This window comes from Lampris incognitus, chromosome 3 (assembly GCF_029633865.1).
Source record: "Lampris incognitus isolate fLamInc1 chromosome 3, fLamInc1.hap2, whole genome shotgun sequence".
NCBI lineage: Eukaryota > Metazoa > Chordata > Actinopteri > Lampriformes > Lampridae > Lampris > Lampris incognitus.
Window position 1 is genome coordinate 7,133,890 of NC_079213.1, and position 26,713 is coordinate 7,160,602.

A 26,713-nucleotide genomic window follows, 5' to 3' on the forward strand; every position below is an offset into this window, starting at 1 on the left:
TGCTGTGCTGTTGGTTAATGGGCCATCTCTGTGTCGTTTGACCTCAGCTCTGGGTCAAAGGGCGAGAGTCATCTCCCTTTCTCAATCCAAAGTGTCAGGCAAGGCCAGGAACTCTCCTAGAGGTACAGTAGGCCTCGCCCACCCACCTATTCTTACCAATCAGATCTCTAACAGTAATGTCAGTCCCTCCGTGTGTGATGTCATAGTCTGCTGCTTCTGTCAGGACTAATCGTCTGCAACGCTTCCTCGTTGCTTCTCCTCTGATTGAAGAGCTGCTCCCTCCAGAACAACACATCTTTCTGCATGCTGGCCTAGTCTGTCTTCTGTTCTGCAGACTAGCCTGTCTGGTCTGGCGTTTCCTGTTTTACACTTCCTGTTTGATTGACTCCTGAATGTTTATCAATGTTTTGTTTCCATCGATACCGACTTTAGCAAAGCCACTCTCTATTGTCATGTAATGAAGGTGCCACATGAGACTTTGCCCAAGCTGGTGGGTAGTACTGAATCATTTCTGCCTTGTTTAGCAGCATGGCTAGTAGGTTCAGCGGTGGTGTACATAACACTTTTTGCACATCAACACACGCACACCCAATTTGTGTGTGCCATGGCACGGAATTCCAAGTATGGTGTGAAGCTGTAATCTAAATATAAAAAAATTAAGCTGTATTTTGTGTAAAGACGCTAGCTGGTCTGTGTATGTTTGTGTCTGTGTGTGCGTGCGTGGGGCTGTGCTTGCCTGTGTGCATCTTTTGTGTACGTATGTGTTTTCAAATCCAGGCAAGTGGGGCAGTATCAGGGGCAGCGGGCGTCTAAGTGCCTATAACCCAGACGTGGGGAACCGCCTGGCAGGGAAGGAGTCCCCGCAGCCCAACGGGGGACCTAGCGAGGCCCTCTTCCTCCGACAGCAGAAGGCCTACCTCTACATCATTGGAGACAAGGCCCAGCTCAAGGTGAGCCACCTCTAAATGAGTAAATTCAAAGTTCTCGCCTTTACCACGGAGTGGAGTTGGGTTTTCCTCCTGTGTTTCCATAGTTAGCGCAGACATAGCGTTTAAGCTGATCAATAAATTCAACTTATTGGGGGTGTCTGGGTACCGTGGCGGTCTATTCCGTTGCCTACCAATACGGGGATCGCTGGATCGAATCCCCGTGTGACCTCCGGCTTGGTCGGGCATCCCTACAGATACAATTGGCCGTGTCTGCGGGCGGGAAACTGGATGTGGGTGTGTGTCCTGGTTGCTGCACTAGCGTCTCCTCTGGTCGGTCGGGGTGCCTGTGCATGGGCGAGGGGGAACTGGGGAGGATGGCGTGATCCTCCCACGCGCTACGTCCCCCTGGTGAAACTCCTCACTGTCAGGTGAAAAGAAGCAGCTGGCGACTCCACGTGTATGGGAGGAGGCATGTGGTAGTCTGCAGCCCTCCCCGGATTGGCGGAGGGGGTGGAGCAGCGACCGGGACGGCTCGGAAGACTGGGGTAATTGGCCGGGTACAATTGGGGAGAAAAAGCCCCCCCCCCTTCCAAAAAAAAAAAAACTCTTTATAGGGGAGAGTGCTTGGTACATGTAGCCTGAAAAACGGTCTGTATTAGTATTAGCAAGAAAAAAACAACAGTACAGTTGTACAAGATCTACTGTAAAGTTAATTTGTGGAACATTTTCCCGGGTTACCAAGTGTTTCACAGCCATGGATGTAGGAGGTGGTTAAATGGGGTAGTGTATAATACCAACGCTGCCAGGATTAGTGGTTTATTCTTACTGGGGACACACCCACGTGAAAAATGTTCACTCTCACCCAGTTAGTACAGAGAACTATGAGAGCTATCACTCAGATAAAGCTTTATTCTCACAGCATGTGTTACGTAATGCATATTAAGATTGCATGAAAGGCACGCTAAACAACACTGGAAGATGCTGACACAGCGATGGATGACTCACCGTTTGAAATGAACCAACTTTTCGCTCAAAAAACTAAAATCTTGTCTCACCCACATTTAGTTTAGAATGCTGTCCGGGCTTAAAACTGATCCTGATCTCGTTCTGGTTGTTTCTGAAAGTGGTTTTGAGATGTTGTTGACTATTTTAAAAGCAACTTATGTTTTAGCCCCCGACTTACAGCGTGGCGAGTCACACATGAACCTCCTAAAATGTGCCCCGTGTCTAGATTCAAGTCAGAAGGCAACCCAGCGTTTGTTATCAGATAATGGAAACTCTGGAGTCACCTTCCTGGGGAAAAAATATCGACCTCATGTCTTAAAAACGTATTTTTTATAAAAAACCTTTTAACAGGTTGCAGTTTGATTTAAAAGTCTTCAAATAATAGTACTAGTAATAATACATGTAATAGTAATGGTATTACTATAATAGTAAAATAGTAATAACTAGTAACTAACTTGTAATTATAAAGGGCGGCACGGTGGCGCAGTGGTTAGCGCGGTCGTCTCACAGTAAGAAGGTCCCGGGTTCGAGCCCTGGGGTAGTCCAGTCTTGGGGGTCGTCCTGGGTCATCCTCTGTGTGAACTTTGCCTGTTCTCCCCGTGTCTGTGTGGGTTTCCTCCGGGGGCTCCGGTTTCCTCCCACAGTCCAAAGACATGTAGGTCAGGTGAATCGGCCGTACTAAATTGGCCCTAGGTGTGAATGTGTGTGTGTGTGTATCAGCCCTGTGATGGCCTGGCAGCCTGTCCAGGGTGTCTCCCCACCTCCTGTCCAATGACTGCTGGGATAGGCTCCAGCATCCCCGTGACCCTGAGAGCAGGATAAGTGGTTTGGCTAATGGCTGGATGGATGTAGTTATAAAACCAAAGTTATTAAACACATTCAACACTTCAAGTGTCTGAGATGTCAGCTGCAGAACTCTCTCTCTCTCTCTCTCTCTCTCTCTCTCTCTCTCTCTCTCTCTCTCTGTCTCTAGGGAGGGAAGCAGGACGCGTTCCAGCAGTGGGAGGTGGTGCCTATAGAGGTGTGTGATGTGAGGCAGGTGAAGAACAGCTTTAAGAAGCTGATGAAGGCATGCGTACCCAGCTCCAGCAGTCTGGACGCCACCATGAGCTTCCACCGCTGCCTGGAGGACTCCGAGTGGATGAGCCTGGTTGGTCCTTCCTCTCTCTCTCTCTCTCTCTCTCTCTCTCTCTCTCTCTCTCTCTCTCTCTCTCTCTCACTGCGTGTATACATTTGTTGGTATGGTTGTTTGCATTTCTGAAATGCCTAGCCTAGTTTGAGACTCCAGCTTTTGCTTATCTTGACTGTGTGTGTGTATGTGTATGTATGTGTGTATATGTATGTATGTGTAGCTGCACAGGGTACTGCAAGTGTCAGTTCTGGTCGTGGAGCTTCTCTACTCAGGCTCATCAGTCATGGTCAGCCTGGAGGATGGCTGGGACGTCACCACACAGGTTTGATCTTACCCACAAACCCTGTCCTACCACAAATACAGCCCCCCTAGAAACACTATCTGATCACAACTGTCTACCTAGGAACACTATCAGTCAACAGTTACTGCCCTCCCCAAATTTACGTAGCCATCTTTGATAAGGTAGGCTAGCAACCCCCTCTAGTGGCACAAGGCACTAACATAGGATGTCAACGGTATTAAAGAGCAGCACCACCAGAGTAAAAATAGTACCACTGTGACCTTACTGGACCACCCAGAAACACACATTGAGAAGTGTGTTTTAACTTCTACGTCACCTCCACCATCACACCTGATGAACTCACAGACAAACAGCCTATCGTCTCTATCTAAAGAGTGTGTAAACAATCTCATGGATTTTGTCTGAACCCCCTCTAGGTAGTGTCCCTGGTTCAGCTGCTGTCCGACCCCTACTACCGAACCTTCGATGGTTTCCGGCTGCTGGTGGAGAAGGAGTGGCTGTCGTTTGGCCATCGGTTCAGCCACCGCGGAGCCCAGACGCTGGCCAGTCAGAGCAGTGGCTTCACCCCCGTCTTTCTTCAGTTTCTCGACTGTGTGCACCAGGTGTGTGTGCGCACGTGCATGCTTATGACAAGAACAGTCTAGATCCTCCTGTTTTTAAGGAGGATCTAGGACTTGCTTAAGAAAAGGCAGGCCCTTGTCTAAATGAGGGTTCAAACAGAAGTTACAGTTTGAGGACTCCTAGTACTTGGCCTCTCTGCTGCCCCAAAAAAGCTACAAATATCTTTTGTCCAGTTTAAAATGATCTGGAATCAGGAACCATCAGGTCTACTTTACTCCTCAAGTTAAACACAAGTAATCAATTAATTACAAAACAATGTTTCAACAATCGTCAGCATTGCATTTACTCTTTAAGAACCCCAGATACACTAGGAATGTCATTAAGTTGATTAGTTAGAGGGGCTGACTCTCATTAAGAACCAGTTCTACCGTATATGGCGAACAAAACAACTGGATCTCGCCTATGGGGCAGAACACGAGTGCTGTATGACAGACTAAACATGTCTGCAGCACAGGAACGTAAGGGGAAATTTACGTTGGGTTTCATCATGGCCAACATTTCTAACAACCATGTGCACTTCCTCTCAGAGATGACCAGATGGACTACTGTAAGCTTTACTATGAAAGATGCAGTGTGTTTACACAATGCCTTTGTGTGTGAATGTCTGTGTTTACGAGAGAATGTGATGGCACCTCCTGATTTGCGAGGTCAGTGATGTGGATTTTGCAGCCTTATCTCATGCAGGAAGGGTCTCAATGGCAGTCTTTATAGAGATTTACAACCTGGCGGTCTGCTCTGACCCTAAATGTTTCTGTTTTTCTGACATCAGATCCACTTTTACATGTGCCCTGGTTCCAGCTGTGTCCTCTGTCCCATTAAGACCTTTCCTCAAGGTCTTCCTGTCTATGTAGGCTATAAATTGAGCTTGCACAAACTAAACACAGACACAGAAAATGGTTTACTTATTGTGATAACATGAGACGGGTGCAAGTATTTGTCTTCACAATACCACTCACAGGCACACATGCATGTACACACACAGAATGAGGAAAACAAATGGTCATATAATTAAAGCATCTTGCTTGAGAAGTATATAAAATAAATTTTTTATCATTAATAAAATCTTTAAAGTTTATCTAAACGGTTATCTGGGTAGCATAGCGGTCTACTCCATAGGTTGTTTGCATATGACGTCACGAACTACAGATGGAGGGCAGGAAGTGATTTTCTACATAGGAAGCACTATCACAAACTTCCGAAATGCCTATGTTTGGCATCATTAACTGAGAAACCACAAGGAGCTTTTATTGAGTACCAAAAATTGTTCACGAGGGGGGAAAAAATGCAGGAAATTGACCAAAAACAGCGGAAAAAACGGCTTGCGAACCGTCGTCTGCAGTCGGGAGGAGCAGAGTCGCATAACACGCGTGTGTGCAGTGACCACTTCGTTAAAAAAAAAAAATCACTCTTCATAACATAAGGATCATGTCCAACATATCTTACTTTCTGTTTATACTTTTCTCTCATAATATCGTCTAAACTAGCACAGTTTGAGCTAAACTAGCTCCATCTCGTCCATTCTGCTTTTCACTCCCTGCCCTCCATCTGAATCTCGCGCGTCATCAGAATCGTGTGACTGTGTATCAGAGGAGGCATGTGGTAATCTGCAGCCCTCCCCGGATCGGCAGAAGGGGTGGAGCAGCGACCAGAACAGCTCGGAAGAGTGGGGTAATTGGCCGGATACAATTGGGGAGAAAAAGGGGGGGGGGTCAAAAAAGTATCTAAACCAGTCTTAGGGTAAGACCGTCTTATCAAGGCTTCCTCTGCTATCAACCCCCCCCCACACACACAGTCACCCCTGTGAAAAAGTGTCCTTAGCCTCACCCACAGTGACTAACCGTGACTCGGACACCCACCCGGTGACTAACCACTTGGGCATCATTTTCCAGTTTTTCGGAATCGGTAGACTATCCTGAAAGAAGGTATCCGTTTAAAGAAAGCTGGCAGCTGATGTGCGATACTGAAACAAGTTGCTGTCTCTCCAGATTCACCTGCAGTTCCCCATGGAGTTTGAGTTCAGCCAGTACTACCTTAAGTTCCTGGCCTACCACTACGTCTCCAACCGGTTCAGAACTTTTCTGCTGGACTCAGACTACGAGCGCATTGAGCTGGGTGAGCATCTCTCAACGGTCTGAACCCAAATGTGTTGGGTGAAGAAAAAAACTGATTTTCATTTTTCACTTCTGAAAAAAAAATCACTTTGTATACTTTTTAATTTAAATGGTCCAGTAGAACTATGAACTGCCGTGATGGTCAGATGTGAGTGTTATCTTTCCACCGCCAAGCCTTTAGTAAAATATGGTGTTACCTTGGGTCAGTTGGTGGAAATCTCTCTTCCACAGTATCTGGTACATGTCTTGTCGACGGCCTGACAACTACAACGGATGGTTTACGTTGTGTGTCGGGTTCAGCAGTAACTTAGTTTTTGTTTTCTTTTGTACTGACCCCCTGTTTGTTTTCAGGGGTGCTTTATGAGGAGAAAGGGGAGAAGAAAAGCCCTCAAGTGTGCAAGTCCGTGTGGGACTACATCGACCGACTCAACAAGAAAACACCCATCTTCTACAACTACATGTTCTCCCCCGAGGACGAGGAGGTGAGCGGTTGCTTGATTATGCGGCTGGTCAATGGGACGGGTGGTCTGCATGGTCCTATGAAATAAACACACAAGCGGTGTCCAAGTTGTTAGTACATTCTGTATTTTTAATGTATGTAGGTTATACTGCATACTACTGGGACATACTATTCAGTGTGCAGAATGCACCATGTACTGCACGTTACACTTGGCGGACTCACAGAAGGATTCAGATGGAAGTGACCCTGCTTTTAACAGCAGAAGATGAACATCGTCACTATTGAATAACAAGATCCGTCACTTTTGCTTCGCCTGTTCAAATTTAGCCTCAGCTCTTCATTTATGATGAAAACATGTCGCGAAATTTGTTAAACACATTTGAATTTACCAATGCCAGATATCGGTGTCCCCTCGCTTTGTTGTCCGCCGTGTTGTTTTCGGACATTTTCCCCTGGCCGGCCGTTTCCATGTAAACAACAAAGGTGCAAATAATTATGGGGCGATTTTGATTGGTTAATGACCATAATATGTGGTATGGCTACACCCTTCACATAATACAGTTTGCATTCTATTAGTTTGTAGTATGAACAAACTGGACATGGCTGTAGTGTGCAGAGATGGTCCAAGTGTTTGCTGTTATTTTCCCAGAATTCATTGCAGGTGACTGTCTGTTGCAGGTGCTGCGGCCCTACAGCTACATTTCCAACCTGAAGGTGTGGGACTTCTACACGGAGGAGACGCTCTCTGAGGGGCCCTCCTACGACTGGGAGCTGGTGAGGAGCCGTCAGGAGCACACAGCGGAGGAGACGCAGGAGAAACCAGACACCAGCGCCCCTAAGTCCCGACGCCAAATCGTCTGGCCCTGCTACGACAGCCTCAGCAGGGTGGTCCCCGACGCCATCACCAAGCTGCTCCAGGTCAGTGGAGGAGGATACGTGTGTTGCGATTGTTAATGGGTTTGAGTGTATGTATAAATACACAGATCAGCCAAAACATTAAAATCACCGACAGGTAAGTGAACATTGATTATCTCGTGACAATGGCACCTGTCTAGGGGTGGGATATATTAGGCAGCAGGTGAACAGTCAGTTCTTGAAGTTGATTTGTTGGAAGCAGGCAAAATGGGTAGCCATAAGGATCTGAGCGACTTTGACAAGGGCCAAATTGTGATGGCTAGACGACTGGGTCAGAGCATCTCCAAAACGGCAGGTCTTGTATGTAGTTATCAGTATCTACCAAAAGTGGTCTAAGGAAAGACAACCAGTGAAAGGCTCATGGACGCACAAGGCTCATCGATTCACGTTGGGAGCGAAGGCTAGCCTGTCTGGTCCGATCCCACGGAAGAGCTATTGTGGCTCAAATTGCTGAAAAAGTTAACGCTGGCTATGATTCAGGTGTCAGAACGCACAGGTCATCACAGCTTGTTGTGTATGGGGCTGCGTAGTCGCAGACTGGTCAGAGTGCCCATGATGACCCCTGTCCACTGCCGAAAGTGTCTACAATGGGCACGTGAATGTCAGAACTAGACCATAGAGCAATGGAAGAAGGTGGCCTGGTCTGATGAATCATGTTTTCTTTTACATCAAGTGGATGGCCAAGTGCGTTTGCATCGTTTCCCTGGGGAAGAGATAGAACCAGGATGCATTGTGGGAAGAGGGCAAGCCGGTGGAGGCAGTGTGATGCTCTGGGCAATCCTTGGGTTCTGGTCTGTGAATGTTCTCATTCATCCAGGTCATGGTTATCCAAAGGAGTTGAATTAAGTGCAAGTGGACTTGGTATATATCCGTAAAGACGTTTCGCCTCTCATCCAAGAGGCTTCCTCAGTTCATTTATGTGGATGTTACTTTGACACGTACCACCTACCTTAAACATCATTACAGATCAGGTACAGCCCTTCATGACAACGGTATTCCCTGATGACAGTGGCCTCTTTCAGAAGAATAATGCGCCCTGCCACACTGCAAAACTTGTTCAGGAATGGTTTGCAGAACATGACAGAGAGTTCAAGGTGTTGCCTTGGCCTCCAAATTCCCCAGATCTCAATCCTAATGACCATTGGATTGATTGTGCTGGAAAAATGAAGTCCGATCCATGGAGGCCCCAACTCGCAACTTACAGGATCTGTTGCTAACTAACGTCTTGGTGCCAGATACCAGAGAACACCGTCAGAGGTCTTTTGGAGTTCGTGCCTTGATGGGTCAGAGTTGTTTAGGTGGCACGAGGCAGACCTACACAGTATTAGGCAGGTGGTTTTAGTGTTTTGACTGATCGGTGTATACACACACACTCTCACACTGTGCATGTTTGACTCTCAGGACTTGCAGAATCTGGAGGCAGAGCTTGGCCAGCCATCAGAGAAGTGGAAGGAGACGTGGGACAAGATTAAGAGCGCCCAGCGCACTGAGGCCAAACTGGAGAGCAGGGTGGGTCTTAAACTTCCTCTTAAGAGCATAACATGTAAATTTAAGCGGTTCGGCTGTGAAATCTGCTGCAGGTTTTTAGAAGAGGAGAGCCAGTATGGCGTTCTACTACTCTCTTGTGGCCAAATGGCGAATTGCACTTTAAAATCAGGGATGGTTCTTTTTTCTTCCTCTAGTCGTCGATTTCCAGCTCTCTGCTGATGTCATCCAACCTGAGCCACCAGCGCCGCTCTCAGGGCGTGTACCTCCAGGACCCCGGCGTCAGCTCCTCCATCAACCTGTCCCTGGACTGCGAGGTCAGCGCCACCTCCACACCTGTGGCAGGCCGACCCAGTACCAGCACCCTGTACAGCCAGTTCCAGAGCACTGAGAGCGAGAACAGGTCCGTGAACCCGGCTGAACCCAGCCCTTTGGCAAGGCATTGTTATTTACCCTGTAACGTTTTGTTAACAGGGAATCAGCGGTCCATCCTTACTACTGGGTGTTTGATCATTTTAATTGGACTTCCTGTCAGACATGGGAAATATCTGCTGTCTGAATATGATGATTTGGTTGAGTAGTTCACCAGAACAGAGGTCCCAGTGACTAAGTTAGCAGTATACGTGTGAGTGTTCATTGTTTATCCATCTGTTTAATTTATAGGAATCTGCATTTATTGATTAATGGTTCTTTTAATTAATCTTAACTCTCTGGTCACATGGGTTGTGTAGTAAGGGCTGACTGTATTTCATGGGTTCTTGCAGGACACATACTAAAGTGTAAAACATGTCTTTTGGCCTCTTCCCATCAGGAGTTTTGAGGGCATCCTGTTTAAGAGAGGGGCGTTGCTGAAACCGTGGAAGCCGCGGTGGTTTGTGCTGGACAAAACCAAACATCAGGTAGGAAATGGTGAAAAACTACGTTTTTTAGATATCCAACATAATCCAGTTTTGGCACCCTGTAAAAAAACAAAACAAAAGTTGCTTACTAGCTAAAATTACAAAAACTAGGATATTAGTAAGTAATTGTATCCCTCCTCATGGTGTAACTAAACTTTCATTCCCACTGTAAGAAAACATGTGTCTCTCTCTCTCTGTCTCTCAGCTGAGATACTATGAAACCAGGCAGGACAAGGAGTGTAAAGGGGTGATTGAGCTGGCAGAAGTGGAGTCTGTTATTCCAGGAGCGCCCGCCATGGGAGCACCCAAAAACATCGACGAGAAAGCCTTTTTCGATGTAAGTTCTCTGCCGGGCTGTTTGTTGCAGTGTTTGTCGGTCCGCGTGACAGCAGGCATGTTTCCGTCCATTGTTGAACGAATTTTAGGCGGCTGTTCCTAAAGTCGCAAAAAATAAAACGCTCATTAGTCTCGTTTCCATCAGGTCTTTTAGGCAAATAAAACCGTCAAGGTGGTTTAATGCGTCCTACGTCATGTATCCAAACTTCAGCGCCCACCAGAAGGCTGGATGAGTGACATGAGGGACAGCTGATCATGTGGTCAAACTATTCACATTTCATTTCTTCACTCGGCAAATGCGTTTCCATCACCCATTTAGTGCATGAACTGTTGTTTGACAAAAGAGAAACCACCTCAAGCGAGGGTATAAACTTTTTTTTTTAATATTAAACGGACCGTCCGGGTAGCGTGGCGGTCTAATCCGTTGCCTACCAACATGGAGATCCTGGTTCGAATCCCCGCGTTACCTCCGGCTTGGTCAGGCGTCCCTACAGACACAACTGGCCGTGTCTACGGGTGGGAAGCCGGATGTGGCTGTGTCCTGATTGCTGCACTAGCGCCTCCTCTGGTCGATTGGGGCGCCTGTTCAGGGGGGAGGGGGAACTGAGGGGAATAGCGCGATCCTCCCACGCGCTACATCCCCCTGGTGAAACTCCTCACTGTCAGGGGAAAAGAAGCGGCCGGTGACTCCACATGTATGGGAGGAGGCATGTGGTAGTCTGCAGTCCTCCCCGGATCAGCAGAGGGGGCGGAGCAGCGACCAGGATGACTCGGGAGAGTGGGGTAATTGGCCGGATACACTTGGGGAGGGGAAAAAAAGGGGGAGAGGGACTTATTTATGATATTTGGGATTTTCACAATTTTGATTTAGAAATTTTTTTTGCAGGTTTCAAGTCCGCCTTTTCCCACGCAAAACATCAAATTTCACATGAACTGGCTCGATGCCACTAGTGTGCATATGTATGTATGTATGTGTGTGTCTGGGCATGGATTGGGTTGTATAACTTACACTTTGAAAGTCGCAGATCTCGATGCTTCGTACTTAGTGGAGGAAAATTGGGGAGTCTTATGAATTAACTTATTTACCTTTCCCCCCAGCTCAAGACGACCAAAAGAGTGTACAACTTCTGTGCCCAGGACAGCCTGAACGCACAGCTGTGGATGGACAGTGTTCAGAGTTGCCTGTCGGACGCTTAAGACAGAAGGCAGGACTGTGAGGACAGAAGCAACTCAGCCACCAATGACTGAGCGGCGCTGAGGCACCTGATGGACATCTCTGCCGGCCAATCCCGAAGGAGAGGGCGGGAGAGGACAGGGGGAGGGGGACGGGGTATTAAGCTCCTTTCGGGGTCGGTGGTGTTGAACTAATGATGTTGTGTCACAGCGTTTCAGTGGTTTTTTTGTTATAAAAACGGAAAAAGAAAAAAAAAAGAAAAACGATTCCCCCCTGAACGACCACTTGCCATCGTCTCACCGAGTCACTGACGTCCTGCGCTCCCTCTCCCGTTGTCTGACCACTATTCCCCCCCCCCCCCCAACGTCTCTGTTTGAAATGCTGCATGACGCCGTTTGTCAACTACTAACGCAACCTGGGGCACTGGGCAGCACGCGAGCATGAAGACCGATCCACCCCAACCAACCCCTTCCTTCCACACACTCGCACCAGGGACGGTGGAAGGATATGCTGTCTGCTCATGGACTAAGAGACGGGGGTGGCATCTGCCTTGAAAACCACGTGCACATCCTCAACAGGATCTAGATCGCCATTGACTGGATCAACCAAACTGCCGCATGCAACCAGGAAAGCCCAAATGCAACCCCACCCACCCACCACCACCACCAACCCCACACTGCCCCCGCCGCCTCTCACTGCCGGATGAAGCTGATTCGCCGTGCGCTCGGAGGAAATTCGGCGCAAACCCGAACTGGTTCCTTTAGCCCAAGACATTTAAGGGAGGTGTTCTCCACGGCTCATGAAGGAATTTACTTTCATCCAATTTTTTTTTTCTACTCTTTTCCATCAGATGTTTAATTTGTCTCGGAATGAGACGGACGTCTCTCAGCTCCCCTCCCCGAACGGCTGCGCACGACAATATACTGTGAAAGCCATTTCCCCTTTCGATCAAAGCAGGGCTCGTGCCAGTCCGCAGACAAGATACCCGGTGTGTCGTGTATGAAGTGTGTATGTGGGAACCTTCACTAAAGAGTGTTTACAAAAAGAGAGGCTATGGACAGTACTTTTCTCGCTAAGCTAGGCTATTACTCTGCGTTTCTTATCAGTACGACTACAACCACTATGATTAACCTTGAGCGCTTGGAGGGATGCTACAGGAAGCGGCGTAACGTGTGTTGTGATGAATAGAGGAAGTAAAAGGCATGTATGGAAGGTTTGGGCTGCGGAGGGTGTAAACAGATACCCGGACGGAGACCGGACACCGGCCAAATCCCCCAACCGCCCTGAAGAGTGCTGGTCAGGACCCCTCGGGCAGAGGGACGGCTGCATTTTAATACTGAGCAGAAGGGATCTTTCCAAGATATTTTAGGGAGTGTGGCAGTTGGTTTGTTTTGCTGTAACGTGTCCCACTAACCGGCAACGGAGACGCTTTGCCGACCTGCGGAGGGGGAGGGGGGGGGCGCCGTCTGGTGTCATTTCACACAGCCCCTTAGGACACAGTTAAAACAGGACGTGCCGCAGAACAAAGTCCAGCAGGAAGAGATCAAGGTAGTTACGCATCCACTTACAGTGAACGTGTCAGACATTGCTCTGTTCAGCAGTATTTTACCGGGCATAAAACGCGTTGATGTTTCAGCCAGACGATAGTCTCTCTCGCTCTCTCTCGCTCCGGCGGGGCTTCTGTCTAAACCAGTGTTTTTAGTTCGTCAGGGCCTGTTACATTTTCACCAAGGTTGTAATATAGAGAAGTCTGCGTCTGCTAGAGAATTATAGAGAGTATGTTTAGAGTGATTCTGAGGTTGGAAAAAGTCACTTTTTTTAAAATGCTACAGAATTGTACGGTTAGCCTTTTTTTTTTTGGGGGGTTTGTTTTTTTTTTGGGACCCCCTCTCGCCACACAACACAAACACACCCACTCTCATTGTTAACGCAAACCCTGACGTGTAAAATACGGTTATACTGCTGTCTTGTTGAACATACAATTTGAATTGTAGATTTTTTTTTGTGTCTAATAACTCCCTTGTATATACTACTCCAGATTTGTATGTAACGTTTATGGTAGTAATTTATTTAACGTCGTCTCCTCAGCAAGAAAAAGAAAAAAAAAAAAAAAAGAAAGAAAAAAAGTTCCTCATGCACCACTTTTATTATTGAATTAGGAATCCAATGTGCCATTTGTTTATTTCTGTATTAATGTGACTAATGCTACTACTTTTTTTTTTGGAAGAAAAAAAATGTACAACTAAATCCTCAATATCTTTTTTTTTTTTAAACATGGTTGTCCTTAATATCAACCCTAAAGCTAGACTGAAATGGTGTGTTTGTAGGGGATCGGGCCTTCCCAGCAGGAGGGGCTTCGTCCTCCAGACCGGTCCGCTGGTCCAGCTGCACCGGCCGGGTGGGTGTCCGAGATGTAAGCGGTGCAAATTAAAAAAAACAACAACACCAAATTCAACCTCTGGTCGAGGGTTCTGGCGACTTAACGTGGTTTTGGTTCTCCAATTCAGTTTGTGGTGTTTCAAACAGCAACAACGAGGCGAGACGGACTGGTGGGAAAATCCTGTGGTGGGTTTGACAGGCACAAATTAATTTTAAATTAAATGTTGGCATATCACAGTACTAAAACATTTCATTTAGAATGGCGGGGCTGTAATTTTAAATAATGAAGATGCTGATACAAGGCTCTCTATAAGTGCAATAAAGTGTTTTGTTCTTCAGTTTAAGGTAAATGTATGCCGTCTTTTGATGTTTTCTTTTTGTAATTGGACATTTTAAATCTCGTTTAAACCGGAAGTCACGTGATACACACACCCCGTTCCCTCGAAAGGCGGGTTGTCATTGGAAGACGGGCCAGGCTGCAGTTGTTAGAGGACGGAACCGTTTTAAGGAAGACTTCCGTTGGTTTCCGCCCCCCTCCCCCTCCCCCCGGGTCTGTTTCCGGTTGTATTTTCGTCCTTCCTGTTGGTTATAGTGGGCTGTCTGACGTGTCGGTCTCATCATGGAGGTTTTCGAAGACCAGCCCAGGCGCAGGACAAACTAGCGTACAGGTTCAAGTCCACTTTATCAAAACCTCTCATTTGCCGGGGGGGAAACTTTAAAGGCATTAGAAGTTAAAACGACAACTTGCGGAAACGAGCCGCCGTACTTAACCTATTTGGCGCGCCAAAATGTGATCAGGCTTTTTGGTGACTCGCGTGGAAAACACTAGCGAGTTCGGGGGGGGGGGGGCAGCCGAGTACCGCCGCGGCCGGGGCGCGAACCCGTGGCTCCCGCACCGCGGCCGACAACGTTAACCAGTACACCAAAGGGTCCGACCCGTGCACATTACACTACCGCCCCCGCCCTCCTTCGGCAAGCGTGTCCCACTTCTGACACCAATGTAACGAATTCGGGGGGGGGGGGCAACCGCAGGAACCGCCGCAGCCCGGTCGCGAACCCGTATCTCCCGCGGGTCGGACCCCTTAATCGAGCCGTTAGCGATGTCGCCCGCGGTGCGGGAGATACGGGTTCGCGTCCCGGCTGCGGCGGTTCCTGCTTGTCGCCCCCCCCCCCCGAATTCGCTACAATACAATCGTATTACGTGCGTTACGGTAGCTCGTCTCCTGAATAGACCCCCCCCACACGTCACGTTTAACAAAATGCGAGATAAAAATATATAAAGATATGCGTTGTGTTACACGCTGTGTTGAAACGCAAAACAATCGGTCACAGTCAGTTACGAAGGCGGCAGAACGTGTTTTTTTTTTTTCCTATTGTGGGCTACCGGAAGAACCCATCTTCACCCTGCGAAGAGGAAGCGGAAGTACGTCAGCCAGGCCCCGCCCCCCCACCGCCGCCTCGACATTTCTGCTGTGGGTGAAGGGAAGGCCAGGAGCGCTGCTGTAAATATCTAGTTTGCGGAGGTTTTGCGTATGAAATCCACTAATCTTAAACTAACATCTTTCCGGTGCTTTATACCGTTGAATTTGCAGCCGGGGGTTAAAAAGAAAGGACTTCTTATCGGGGAGAAAAGTCTCACGGGGTGAAGGGGAACACAGAAACGAGTAAACAGAAAATATTTCAAACGGGACTAAACGGTAACCACGCCGACCTTTGACCCCAAACCAGGAAACGGAAGTCGTGAAGCCGCCAGAACCTTTTGACTGAGGAGGATTTTTAATATTAAAACTCAAACCCAGCTCACCTCCACCTTCCATCAGAGTCTACGCCACCAACCACAATATTATTTTTTTTTCTAATTAGACATGACCTTCTGAGCCGGGTTATGTTGTCAATCATGTAATATATTTTTTTAGAGTCCAATAAACACGGTGGGTCTGAATACCTTGAGTGTGGTGCCCAAGTTTGAAATGTCTCGTGCAGCGTGATTCATGACTTCCCGGCGGCACAGAATCGGGACTAGATGTAGGGGCCTTACAAAAACCACCGGAGAGTAAGACGATACGAATTAAACAGGAAGGGAGCTGAGCCCGGATCCTCTCCCGGTTTAGACGCCCCCTAACGGCGATGCGGGTTATTACAGGTGTTTAAATATGGAGTTATCTTGACGGCTTAACGTCAGAATAAACCGCTGGTCTGCGGTGTGGGAGCGATAGGGATGCAAATATGAAAAATAACACCAGAAAAAGCTTTGTAAATTTAAAAAAAAAGTATCATTCAAAAGCCTATTTCCGGTCATTTCATTTTATTATGAAAGTATAGATCGTCAAGGTCAGATCAAGAGGACCAGTTTGTGATATTAACCTTTTTTTTTGTTACGGTTGTGGACATTTTGAAATATTAGTGTACCCGGTTATTTTGTTGCCCGGTGCGGGATTCGATACGGAGTGTACTGCAGCACAAGGCGACATCGCTAACCGCTCGGCTAAAGGGTCAGACCCGTTAGCTAGGGACTAACGTGGCTTATTAGTAGTTTACAGTAGCATATAAAAAGCTCATTTATAAGATTCAGCCCGGCCTTGGAAATATAGTTTATTATCGTTTAAGGTCAAGTTTAGGGACATTTTTGTGTTATACCGTCACGGTTTATGGAAAATGTTTTTTGTCGAAACTGTAAATAGGATTCTCAAAATTAAACCTCATTACAACTGGAAATATACAAGAAAACTGCAGATTGATGCCTGCAGAACCTTGATACACAAACTCGCAGCTGAGTATTGTAGCGAATTCGGGGGACAACGCGACCACAGGAAGTGCCGCGGCCGGGAATCGAACCCGTATCGCAGGAGGCATCGCTAACCGCTCGACTAAAGGGTCAGACCCACCAACCAGCGGCCAGCGTGTCTTGTTATCCATGCACGTTACAGTATTGTCGATTTAATCTGAAACCGTCGGCAAATTTAAAAAACAAAATGTCGGCTGGCTCACGCGGCGTGACGCTCAACGACTTGATTTATAAATTACAAAATCAATTAGCCCATTATTAATCATGCCACGGGCGCTAACGGTCTGATGGGTTAGCATCCGGATGCTACCCACATCCGGATGCTAACCTCAGATAGCACCCGGATGTGGGCCACTTCAGGCAGTGACGCGGCACTGGTGGTCCTCTTCCGGCCCTGACAACATGGATGTGAGCCTGAAGTGGCCCACATCCGGGTGCTATCTGAGGTTAGCATCCGGATGTGGGCCACTTCAGGCAGTGACGCGGCACTGATGGACTTTCTTCCGGCCCTGACAACATGGATGTGAGCCTGAAGTGGCCCACATGTATAACAGCAAATATGGCCCAAATATGCCAAATCAAACGTGGGCCTTTTTGGCCAAGATGCGGCGCTCTGGGCAACATGTGGTCTGGATGTGAGCCTGCAGCGCCCCGTGTGGTAAATGGTGAATATGGCCCAAATATCACAAAACAAATATGGACCACCTTTGGCAAATATGTGGCACATGCGGGATTGCTATGGCTTGGTTCTGGCCCAGATCTGGCAACCAGGAGCGGACCGCCCGGGTGCCATCAGTCCTCACGGTATGTGGGCCGGGTCCGGGCCACTGCGGTTCTGCTATCTGGATCAGACGAAACGACAAAACGCGCGAGCCGGATACACGGCGGCGCGCGCACCGCAGATTTAAAGGACTACAGCGGATGAATCCGAGCGTCTGTGGCGATGAAACCCCTGATCGGGTAGAAATCTGTCCGCTACCCCGAAATCACCTCGAAGGGCGTCCAAGTTTAAGGACGCTTCAACTCGCCAAATTACTACGAATAGCTGCGCGCAGCGGGCACGGAGAGGTTCCTTCATGTCAATCAACCAGCTCATCAATCACCTGCAGACAGGTGGGTGTCTGCCTGCCTGCTGACAGCCCCGTCGTGTCGCGTTTTACACCCCCAAAATAATGTTCACCATGCACCCGTCATGGATGGGTTTTTATCCTTGCTCATTTTGAACGGTTAATCCCAAAGAAAACATAAACATATATTCCGTAAGCAGGCGATCGGATTGCAACGGGAACAACGCTCGTACTTTCGGGCTGCTAACTTGGTAGACCCGCTGTGGTCCGTTTCGGCCAAATAATCAAGCTCCGCCTTAAATGAACGCGCTCCCCGTGTTCCCCTCGCGCCACGGACGTGGCGAATTTTTAAAGGATACGGAATCGAGCACTACACCCCTCGCAATAATTTGCCGTCTCGGCACGTCGGATTTGATTTTGTGTAATTAATTAATCGCCGTACAATTATCCATCCGTCCACCCATCCACCCACCCGTCCGTCCATCCATCCATCCATCCACCCGTCCGTCCATCCATCCATCCACCCGTCCGTCCGTCCATCCATCCGTCCATCCACCCGTCCGTCCATCCATCCGTCCATCCATCCGTCCATCCACCCGTCCGTCCATCCACCCATCCGTCCGTCCATCCACCCATCCACCCGTCCACCCGTCCGTCCGTCCGTCCCTCCATCCATCCACCCGTCCATCCATCCACCATCTAAATACAATTACACAAAACCCAAGTCGTTTGATTGCTGGCGCGAGCCTACATTAGCCAACTGAGACGTCGAAGCAACAGAACGCGCACCTTGTGTCCTCACGCTGGGGTCACGGGCCGTCCCGGTCCTCACGCCGGGGTCACGGGTCGTCTCGCTCCCGGGCCTCACGCCGGGGTCACGGGTCGTCTCGCTCCCGGGGCGGCGTCGGCGGCCGGTCAGCTGACGGCCGCGTTTCTCTTCCGTTCTTCCCCAAACGGAGGAAGACCAGGTCGGAATGTGGGCAGAGACAAGCGGCGGGGTCAAACATCAGGTCTGGATGAGCCCGGGAGAGCGTGCAGACCGCTTTCCAAACCCCGCCCCCCCTCCGGAAGCCAATTAAAAAAAGGGGGCGAGCTCCGTGCAACACGTGGTCAGATTTTTCTCTCGCGAGAGCTGCAGTGCCGTGACCAGCCGGGTGGTCCACCTGTTCAACCGATTCAGACACGGAGCTGGATTTTTAAAAAAAACCGAAAACGACCTTGGAAAAAGCGTCTCGTCCAGTGGTTCTCAATCAGGTCCTCAGGTTTCACCGGTGCTGCGGGTTTTCTGCTCTACCTGCACCCAGTCAGGGAGGTTTTACCCCCGGGACAAGTGTATGTGAAAAACCGGGAAACCTGAGGACCTGGTTGAGAACCACTGGTCTACTAAATACAGCAAGAGCTGCACAGGAGCCTCTTGAACCTGTGGTCTTCTCAGTGCACCAATGTAAACCACGTAGAGCGTTGACTTAACGACTATCTGTTTAATGAGAGCTTGTTGAACAGACTGAGCATGAAACAGTGCAGAGGCCGGACTCGATCCAAACCACCCTGACCGTTTTCACTGAGGTATAAAACAAGTGATGGAGGAGATGGAGGACATGTGGCCGAAGACTTAAACTTGAACGTCCCTGTCGGCCACTGACCAGTCACCGACTTGGCATCTGCTGGAAACCCAATGAACAGGAAGAAAGGCAGTGATGGCGGAGGAAAGGAAGAAAGCATTTGGGGAAATACAGCGATGCAAGGCCTTTGGTATTAATGCGGTCAACCAGACACTTTTAATTTCAAATTTGAACAATAATCGTAGAACCTGATAGCTGTCAAACGGTTTAAGTACACTAAATAGGTCTGCAACTCCGCAGAACCCAAAGCCTGCCCCTCTCTCCAATACGGCTCCTGTAAAGGAATTTAAAAAGGAAAAAAAAAACAAAGACCAAATAGAAAAGAAGACAGCATCACTCCTACCAGCCTCGACAGCAACTCTTGCCCTGTGAGTAAATGCTGGGAACATAAGACAACAGTAATCTGGAGATTGCTTGTAAAATTACTTTTAAATGTAGATAATGTTTGAATATAGGTAGATAATGTTTGGTTGATTTCAGGGGGGGATAGTAAATAAGAACTTAAAAATGTCAATACAATCAGAAGGTCTCAGCTCACTAGCTAGGTCAACAGAGAACCGGTTATACATGCATTAACATGAAACAAAGACCCAAAAAAAAAACAAAAAAAAAATCAAAAACCTCAAGGTGAGATTCATATCCAAATTTGTTTGCCCATAACTATTCTGAATGAGTTGTCGTTCTCCAAAAAAAAAAAACCCACTAGATTTGATTCTTCTCAAAAAGGAAAAAAAAAAGTTGAATTTCTCTTTTTTTTAAATAAAATGGCTAATTGACATTATTGCACATGAGCACAAGACAGTAATACTATAGAGCTCTGTTCATCGACCCGCTCCTCCCTCACTGACGGACTCTCCTGAAGCCAAACAGAACCCCCCCAGAAAAACCCGGTGGCCCGATGACGACATGAGATGTTTCATCAACAGCAAAAAAAAAAAAAAAAAAAAAACGCTCTGAGTGTACGAACAGGTCAAACGGCCAGCGGAAATGAGGGTGGAACACTTACTTTGTGCTATAATGTACAGTAAAATGGCTGCATAAGTGCTTTCTCTTAAGCTTGAAGAGGAATAAAAAACCTATTAAAAAAAAAAATCCAAAAAAAAATCTTTTTTAAAATTTATTGTTGAGGCATCGTTTTTGTTAAAAGTTAACCTGTGCTATATCCACTCAGGGGCAACCTTAGACCATCCCATCCACTCAGTGTCCAACAGTCTGACCGAGCAGGGAAGAAAATGAGAGAGAGAGAGAGAGAAAGAAAGAGATAGAGGGAGATCCTTCAGAAAAATAAAAAAATAAGAACCATGTTTGTACTCCTCCTCTGTTGTTTTTTAAAATTGCTGCTACATTAAAAACCGCACGTTAGTTGTATGTGCAACATCAGAGAAGGCTTTGACAAATGATTCCTCTCTGCGGTGTTCCTGTTTGTCAACTGGTTGGTTGGTTGGTTGGTTGGTTTACTTGTCCCGCCCGCCGCTTTAACTGGCGTTGATTGGCAGTGTCCAGGTCCAATAACATGGCAGAGTGATTCAGAAAAACACCGTAAGTTGCAGTGAGTTTATTTAGGGGAGTCTCTCTAGAGGTGGCCGACAGTCTGTGGCGCCGGTCCAAGCTGGGGGTTCTGCCTCTGGATGCCCTCAGACCGGCCCGTTCACTGACACCTCTGGGGGCTGTGGTGTATCCTCTCTGCGGGGACACAGACAGACAACATTCAACAAAACACTGGATGCGACCCAACTGTGTGTTTGTGCATTCTGATGCGGGTTCGAGGTCCAACTCTGAACCAAATGTGCCTACTAGGGATGGGTATCGTTACGATTTCAACGGTACTACTCTTACCAATACTAGTTATCGATCCGGTACTTTAACGGTACTCTTATCGGTTCTTTTTATTTTTTCCCCCACCCTTTTTCTCCCCAGCTGTATTCGGCCAATTACCCCACTCTTCCGAGCCGTCCCGGTCACTGCTCCACCCCCTCTGCTAATCCGGGGAGGGCTGCAGACTACCACATGCCTCCTCCCATACATGTGGAGTCACCAGCCACTTCTTTTCACCTGACAGTGAGGAGTTTCACCAGGGAGACGTAGCACGTGGGAGGATCACGCTATTCCCCCCAGCCCCCCCCCGAACAGGCGCCCCGACTGACCAGAGGAGGCGCTAGTGCAGTCACCAGGACACACACCCACATCCGGCTTCCCACCCGCAGACACGGCCAATTGTGTCTGTAGGGACGCCCGACCAAGCCAGAGGTAACACGGGGATTCGAACCGGCGATCCCCGTGTTGGTAGGCAGCAAAATAGACCACCATGATACCTGGACACGCTTTGTTATTTTTTTAAGAGAAAAAAAACCCAAAACAAACTAAGAACAGAATTAACATGGCTGTATTTTCTCAGGTCTGGACAGAGCGTTACTTTAACCAGACCCATGTGTGTATAACTTCGTAACTCCATGTGGGCCTTGGCTCCTAGCATACATAACATACCTGAGGTGGATGTGGCAATGAGAGACGAACTACGAGCTAGGCAGTCAAACTGTTCATTTATCTGCCCATATCTGATGCACTTTCGCTAGATGTTTCGAAAAAGACCGCTAGTGTTTCCGCCCTGACATGCAAAATACTTGTTGCCCTTGTGGTAACGAGCCTGGTCAGCATCAACTCTAGTGACGTACAACCAGACCAACGAGCCTGGTCAGCATCGACTCTAGTGACGTACAACCAGACCAACGAGCCTGGTCAGCATCGACTCTAGTGACGTACAACCAGACCAACGAGCCTGGTCAGCATCAACTCTAGTGACGTACAACCAGACCTTCGACCATTTAGTTCTCGCCGCCACTGTCACTAAGAGCAGGCTTTGTGTGCGTGTGCATCAGAGAGGCAGAGAGCTGGCTCCGCCCCTCGGCTCACACATACGACAGGCTTCGAGAGAGAGATCGCTCTTCTGGATTGGGAATAGCAAAAATGCATCACAGACAAATGTCTTAATCTTGTGCAAATTAGAAATGGAGGTGGTGAGATACAAGCTGCAAGATAATGTTTATGTAGCCTAAATAAATAAGACTTTTCTCTTCTCAATTTCTGCAATACCGATAGCAGAACCGTTAATGTCGGAGCGTATCAATACTACTGTCTTTAATAATTTAGCGTCAGTTCTCGTTTAATCCCGGGTTTCGGTACCCATCCCTAGTGTCAACACAGAACAGGTGAACACCTACTTCCTATCAGTCTGTGTGGTTTTGGGAGTCTCTCCAGAGGGCTGCTCCTCCGAGGCCTTTGGAGGGGTGTCTGATAGAGACAGCTTCTCCAGAGACACCGGGCTCTGCTCGCTGCAGCGGGGGAGAAGGGAGAGCCACAGATTACTCCACAACAAACAGAAAAAGAACACGTGACGGAAATCTGTTGATTTGCCTTCTGGTATTCAGCAGAGACATTCTGACTCTGCTCAAGTACTCATGAGCAAGGACCTGAATTCCTACCAGCTGCTGTGGTGCTACCTACCTGCCGACCTCCCTTTAAAGACAGCAAGTCATTTCTCCTCAGGAGATTATGTAGCGTGTTAGATTAAAAGGTGTTGTGTCATTCTACTTGAATTCAAACAGTGATTGTTCAGCGATGTGGAGGAAAACACCACAGAAAGACATTTCTCATTTAAAGCTCATTTACACGGAGAGGTAGCATATACACACAGCACATGAGCCCACACTGAACACATATACTACATATAGTCTATAGAATAAAATCTTAAGTAAATGCTGCGTTAATGTCCTGTGTGTCTACTAAGAGCATTCCATAAGAAAAAGTCCAACAATGTACATTCTTACTCGGCTGTCAATTATTCTCTTACACACCTCTTTACAAAATTCAGAAAGGACTTTTTTTTTTCTTGACACACTGAGAAAATCTCTCAATTTCCTTTATTTAAAGAAAAACAAGACTGAATGACTCCAGTAATTTAAGTCCTTGTCCAGCCTGTAATTACATCACTCTGGTAATTATGGTACAAATATAGACATTTATATTTCAGGGCATCTTTTCAGGCATGATTTTAAACTGGACCCATCCAGAGAGAACGATCTCGTCAGTTGGCGTCTGACAGCAAAGCTTTCTGCCCACGCGAAGATCAAAAACACCCGAATGCCGTCAAACCTTTTGAGGTCAGCTGTCTTGCCGCTGTGGCTGCTGGCCGGCTTCGCAGCCACGCCTGCCGTGGTCTTGTCCTCCTCCTCACTGTCCGACCCCCCGGAGGAGCTGCTGTCTGAGGCTACGAGGGGAGCCTTCCTCCCCTCTCCCACAGGCCAGGCACCAGATGAGCCGCTTGCCGCTGGACAGAGACATAAGCAAAGTTCCTCAATATCAAGTCCTGTGTTTTCGGCTACAGATTGCTTTTGGGGACAACGTTGTATTTTGCAGAGGCATCTCCATTACAGTGAGCCAGGCGCGATCCAGGCTCACACTCACCGCTCTTATCGAGGTTCTGTTTGGCTTGTTTGTCTGCATTGTTGCTGCCTGGGTCCACAGGGGAGCTGCATCTGGGGCCTGATTCTGTGCTGTAAGAGGAGAGGGGAGCATTTTAGCTTTCTGGACTTCAAACGGTGAAACACAGATGTTTAAGAGCTAACGGAGTTCTTTGCAATTCTCGAGTTCAAAATTCAAGAATTTGTAATTGACTGGATCTGAAGAGTACATGTAAACATGGAACGCATAGAGCACAATGGCTGTGTCATTCTGCATAACTTCTTCTTTCAGCTTGTTCCCTGTTTTTCAGGGGTCAACACAGCAGATTTTATTGTTTCCATCAGCGCCCTGTGAGGACACAGTACCAATGATGGCCTCGACCGATCCAGTATGGTCTTGCCAATCCGCATACTGATTTGGCAAAATTTTACATCGGATGCCCTTCCTGACACAACTACTAACCCTATGGACGGGGCACAGGTGAAGTGCTGGATACCATCCCAGTATTCACGGACTTGTGCCCATGCCTGTGTCATTCTGCATATAATATTTAATAATACTATTTAATAACACATAACATATTTAATAAATGAATTACTCTTTTTATTCTCATCTTTCGTGTTGCACTCTGGATCTACAGCTACAAAGAATGAGTAATCATACAGTAGTGGGGTCTCCATCAAGCAAGTCTTTGTAAAATTTGACGTTTTGAGTGGGAAAGGGCTGAATGGAAACACCAAATTTCTAAAATAAAATCCATCCATTCCATTCCATTATCCCAACCGCTTATCCTGCTCTCAGGGTCGCGGGGGTGCTGGAGCCTATCCCAGCAATATGTCGCAAAACAGTTTATACGCTTGTTTGATGTGGTTTTTGCTTTTATTGAAAGAGTTCATGCGCTAAATGGCCGACAGAAATGCATTTGCGGAATTAAAAAATTAAATGCGAATAGAATTTAATCACATGATCAACCATTTCTTCATCTTATCTGGTCCAGCTTAATCATGGGTGTTCACGTATGGATAACGATGTAGGACTCATAAAACTACGTCCTGGGTTTTCTTAACTTAAACAGGTCTGATGGAAACGAAACGAATGTGCATCTTATTTTTTGCAATTTTAGAAAAGCTTGCTTAAGATTCGCTTGACAATTGAATAGAAACATGCCTACTGTGGTTTCCAGTTCCGCCACCGAGAGGGTGACAGCCTAATTTTCGAGCTCCCCGACGGTTTTGAGAAATAACCCCAAAAACTTTAGTTTTGTTAACCCTAGTGAAGTCTGTGTCAAACAAAGGAGAAAGGGGTTACTACTAGAAGTAGAACAACAATGAACGTGAAAGAAAATGACCCCGAAGTGCGGCGAGCTCATATCCACATGGTGAAGATGGCCCCGAAGTTAGCCTGCGATGTATTCTCAACCAACTCTGGGAGTTCAGAAGAGACAACAAGGTACAGCTCTCCGACAATAAACAAGAACTAAAGAGAACAAATGACAGACTGGACAAGGCAGAGGAAAGAAATAGAGTCCGTACTTCAAGCAACATCAACACTAATCAAGCAGCTAACATAGCACCAGGCTAACCTGGAAGCCATGCTGACAGACCAGGAGCGTCGAGTGTGGAGAGATAATTTAAGGATTTATGGAATAGCCGAAGATAAAGAGGGCATCGATATGGTTGGCTTTATGGATAACTTGTTTAAAAGCGTGCTAAACTTTCCCTGTGACAGAGAGCTCGGAATTGAGCGGGCACACCGGGCACTAGCACCAAAGCCCAGCGGCCCGCAGGCAAAGCCCTGATCAGAGGTGGGTAGTAACGCGTTACGTTTACTCCGTTACATGTGCTGAAGTAACTTTTTCCAATAAATCGTACTTATAGTAGTTTTAATGCATAACAGTTTTCACTCTTACTCGAGTACAATTACGATTTAAAAAATGTACTTATACTCTCTTACATTAGACTACACACTTCTCGCTACTTTTATTTATTAAATTACTTTTATTCACACACGCACAGCTTCTACGATGTTGACTGCTTTGATACATGTTTATATGACTATGTTTGGCTCACTGTTTAAGATAAACCACACCCCTCCACGACTCCTTTTCACAAGATGGCTGAAGAAACAGCTCCTGAGTCAGATGCAGCAGTAGACCTATATCACTAACCTCACATTCAGACGCTATTCTCTTAATTTGGAAAGCAAACTAAGAATAATAGTTAAATCATGCACTGCCTGCTTTGTCAGCTGAAAAAGGTGGTAATTTCAGCGTTCCAGAACTCCACATCCAACCTAAAAACAACATGTGGCGGCATGTATCCATCTTATAATGCTAACTTATAAAGTTACTACTAGGCGCATTACCTAGTTAGTTAGCTAACGTTATCTATGAATGAGGGAGGATCTCTTTGCTAGAGTTACCCCAAAGTCTATAATCTGTCTGTGGTTAACCTTAAAACAGCATAACCTATAGGGCTGAGAATCACTGGTACACAATACTTATTAACACATTATATTACATTATGTTATTATTACATTATAATATTATATATTATGGCATTAAGAGCAAGGGTTTCCGCTAGGATTTCTTTCTTGCCCATCTTGTATCCCACAAAGACAAGCTCATGATAACATTAGACGATCACTGCACATATTAAACCATATCATACAGAATAAATTGGAAGCCTTCTTAGTTAGTCTGGATGCTGAGAAGGCTTTTGATTCAGTGAGTTGGCCGTTCATATACAATGTTCTTGAAAGACTTGGCCTGCACAAAAACTTTGTAAAGGGTATCCGTACGTTATATAATAAACCATTAGCCTGGATAAAAATAAATGGGTATCTTTCAGACACTATTATATTAGAGTGTGGTTTGAGACAAGGGTGCCCAATCTCACCGTTACTCTTTGCGCTTTATATTGATATATATCCAAAGGATGCTAGGCACAAGACTATCAATGCCTACGTGATAATGGATGACCAGAGCCGCAATCGCTCACTGGCTTAACCAGAGTGCATCAACCTCTTTGTTGTA

At 47.1% G+C, this 26,713-nt stretch overlaps 2 protein-coding genes across 9 annotated transcripts in view; one reads left to right on the plus strand and one right to left on the minus strand.

Moving 5' to 3' along the window:
- Positions 1-14,728, plus strand: part of sbf1 (SET binding factor 1) — an 82,570-nt gene extending 67,842 nt beyond the window's left edge. For 4 of the 5 annotated variants that reach the window (XM_056275761.1, XM_056275764.1, XM_056275762.1 and 1 more), the window contains 13 exons: positions 48-122; positions 778-950; positions 2,908-3,084; positions 3,287-3,388; positions 3,784-3,969; positions 5,974-6,100; positions 6,451-6,581; positions 7,238-7,477; positions 8,876-8,983; positions 9,157-9,362; positions 9,771-9,858; positions 10,064-10,195; positions 11,293-14,728. In XM_056275761.1, the coding sequence (XP_056131736.1) occupies positions 48-122; positions 778-950; positions 2,908-3,084; positions 3,287-3,388; positions 3,784-3,969; positions 5,974-6,100; positions 6,451-6,581; positions 7,238-7,477; positions 8,876-8,983; positions 9,157-9,362; positions 9,771-9,858; positions 10,064-10,195; positions 11,293-11,391 (1,844 nt within the window). In that variant the 3' untranslated portion in view covers positions 11,392-14,728. The remainder of the gene's footprint in view (positions 1-47; positions 123-777; positions 951-2,907; positions 3,085-3,286; positions 3,389-3,783; positions 3,970-5,973; positions 6,101-6,450; positions 6,582-7,237; positions 7,478-8,875; positions 8,984-9,156; positions 9,363-9,770; positions 9,859-10,063; positions 10,196-11,292) is intronic. The other variant, XM_056275765.1, reaches the window with a different exon arrangement.
- Positions 14,729-19,347: 4,619 nt separating this feature from the next.
- The window catches only part of LOC130109097 (serine/threonine-protein phosphatase 6 regulatory subunit 2-like), a 33,139-nt gene continuing 25,773 nt past the window's right edge, over positions 19,348-26,713 (minus strand). For 2 of the 4 annotated variants that reach the window (XM_056275834.1, XM_056275833.1), the window contains exons 21-24: positions 23,683-23,771; positions 23,371-23,545; positions 22,440-22,550; positions 19,348-20,904 (exon numbers count right to left, since the gene is read on the minus strand). In XM_056275834.1, coding sequence (XP_056131809.1) covers positions 20,856-20,904; positions 22,440-22,550; positions 23,371-23,545; positions 23,683-23,771 — 424 coding nt within the window. In that variant the 3' untranslated portion in view covers positions 19,348-20,855. Of the gene's footprint in view, positions 20,905-22,439; positions 22,551-23,344; positions 23,546-23,682; positions 23,772-26,713 lie in introns of those variants that run through there. The other 2 variants (XR_008809970.1, XM_056275836.1) reach the window with 2 other exon arrangements.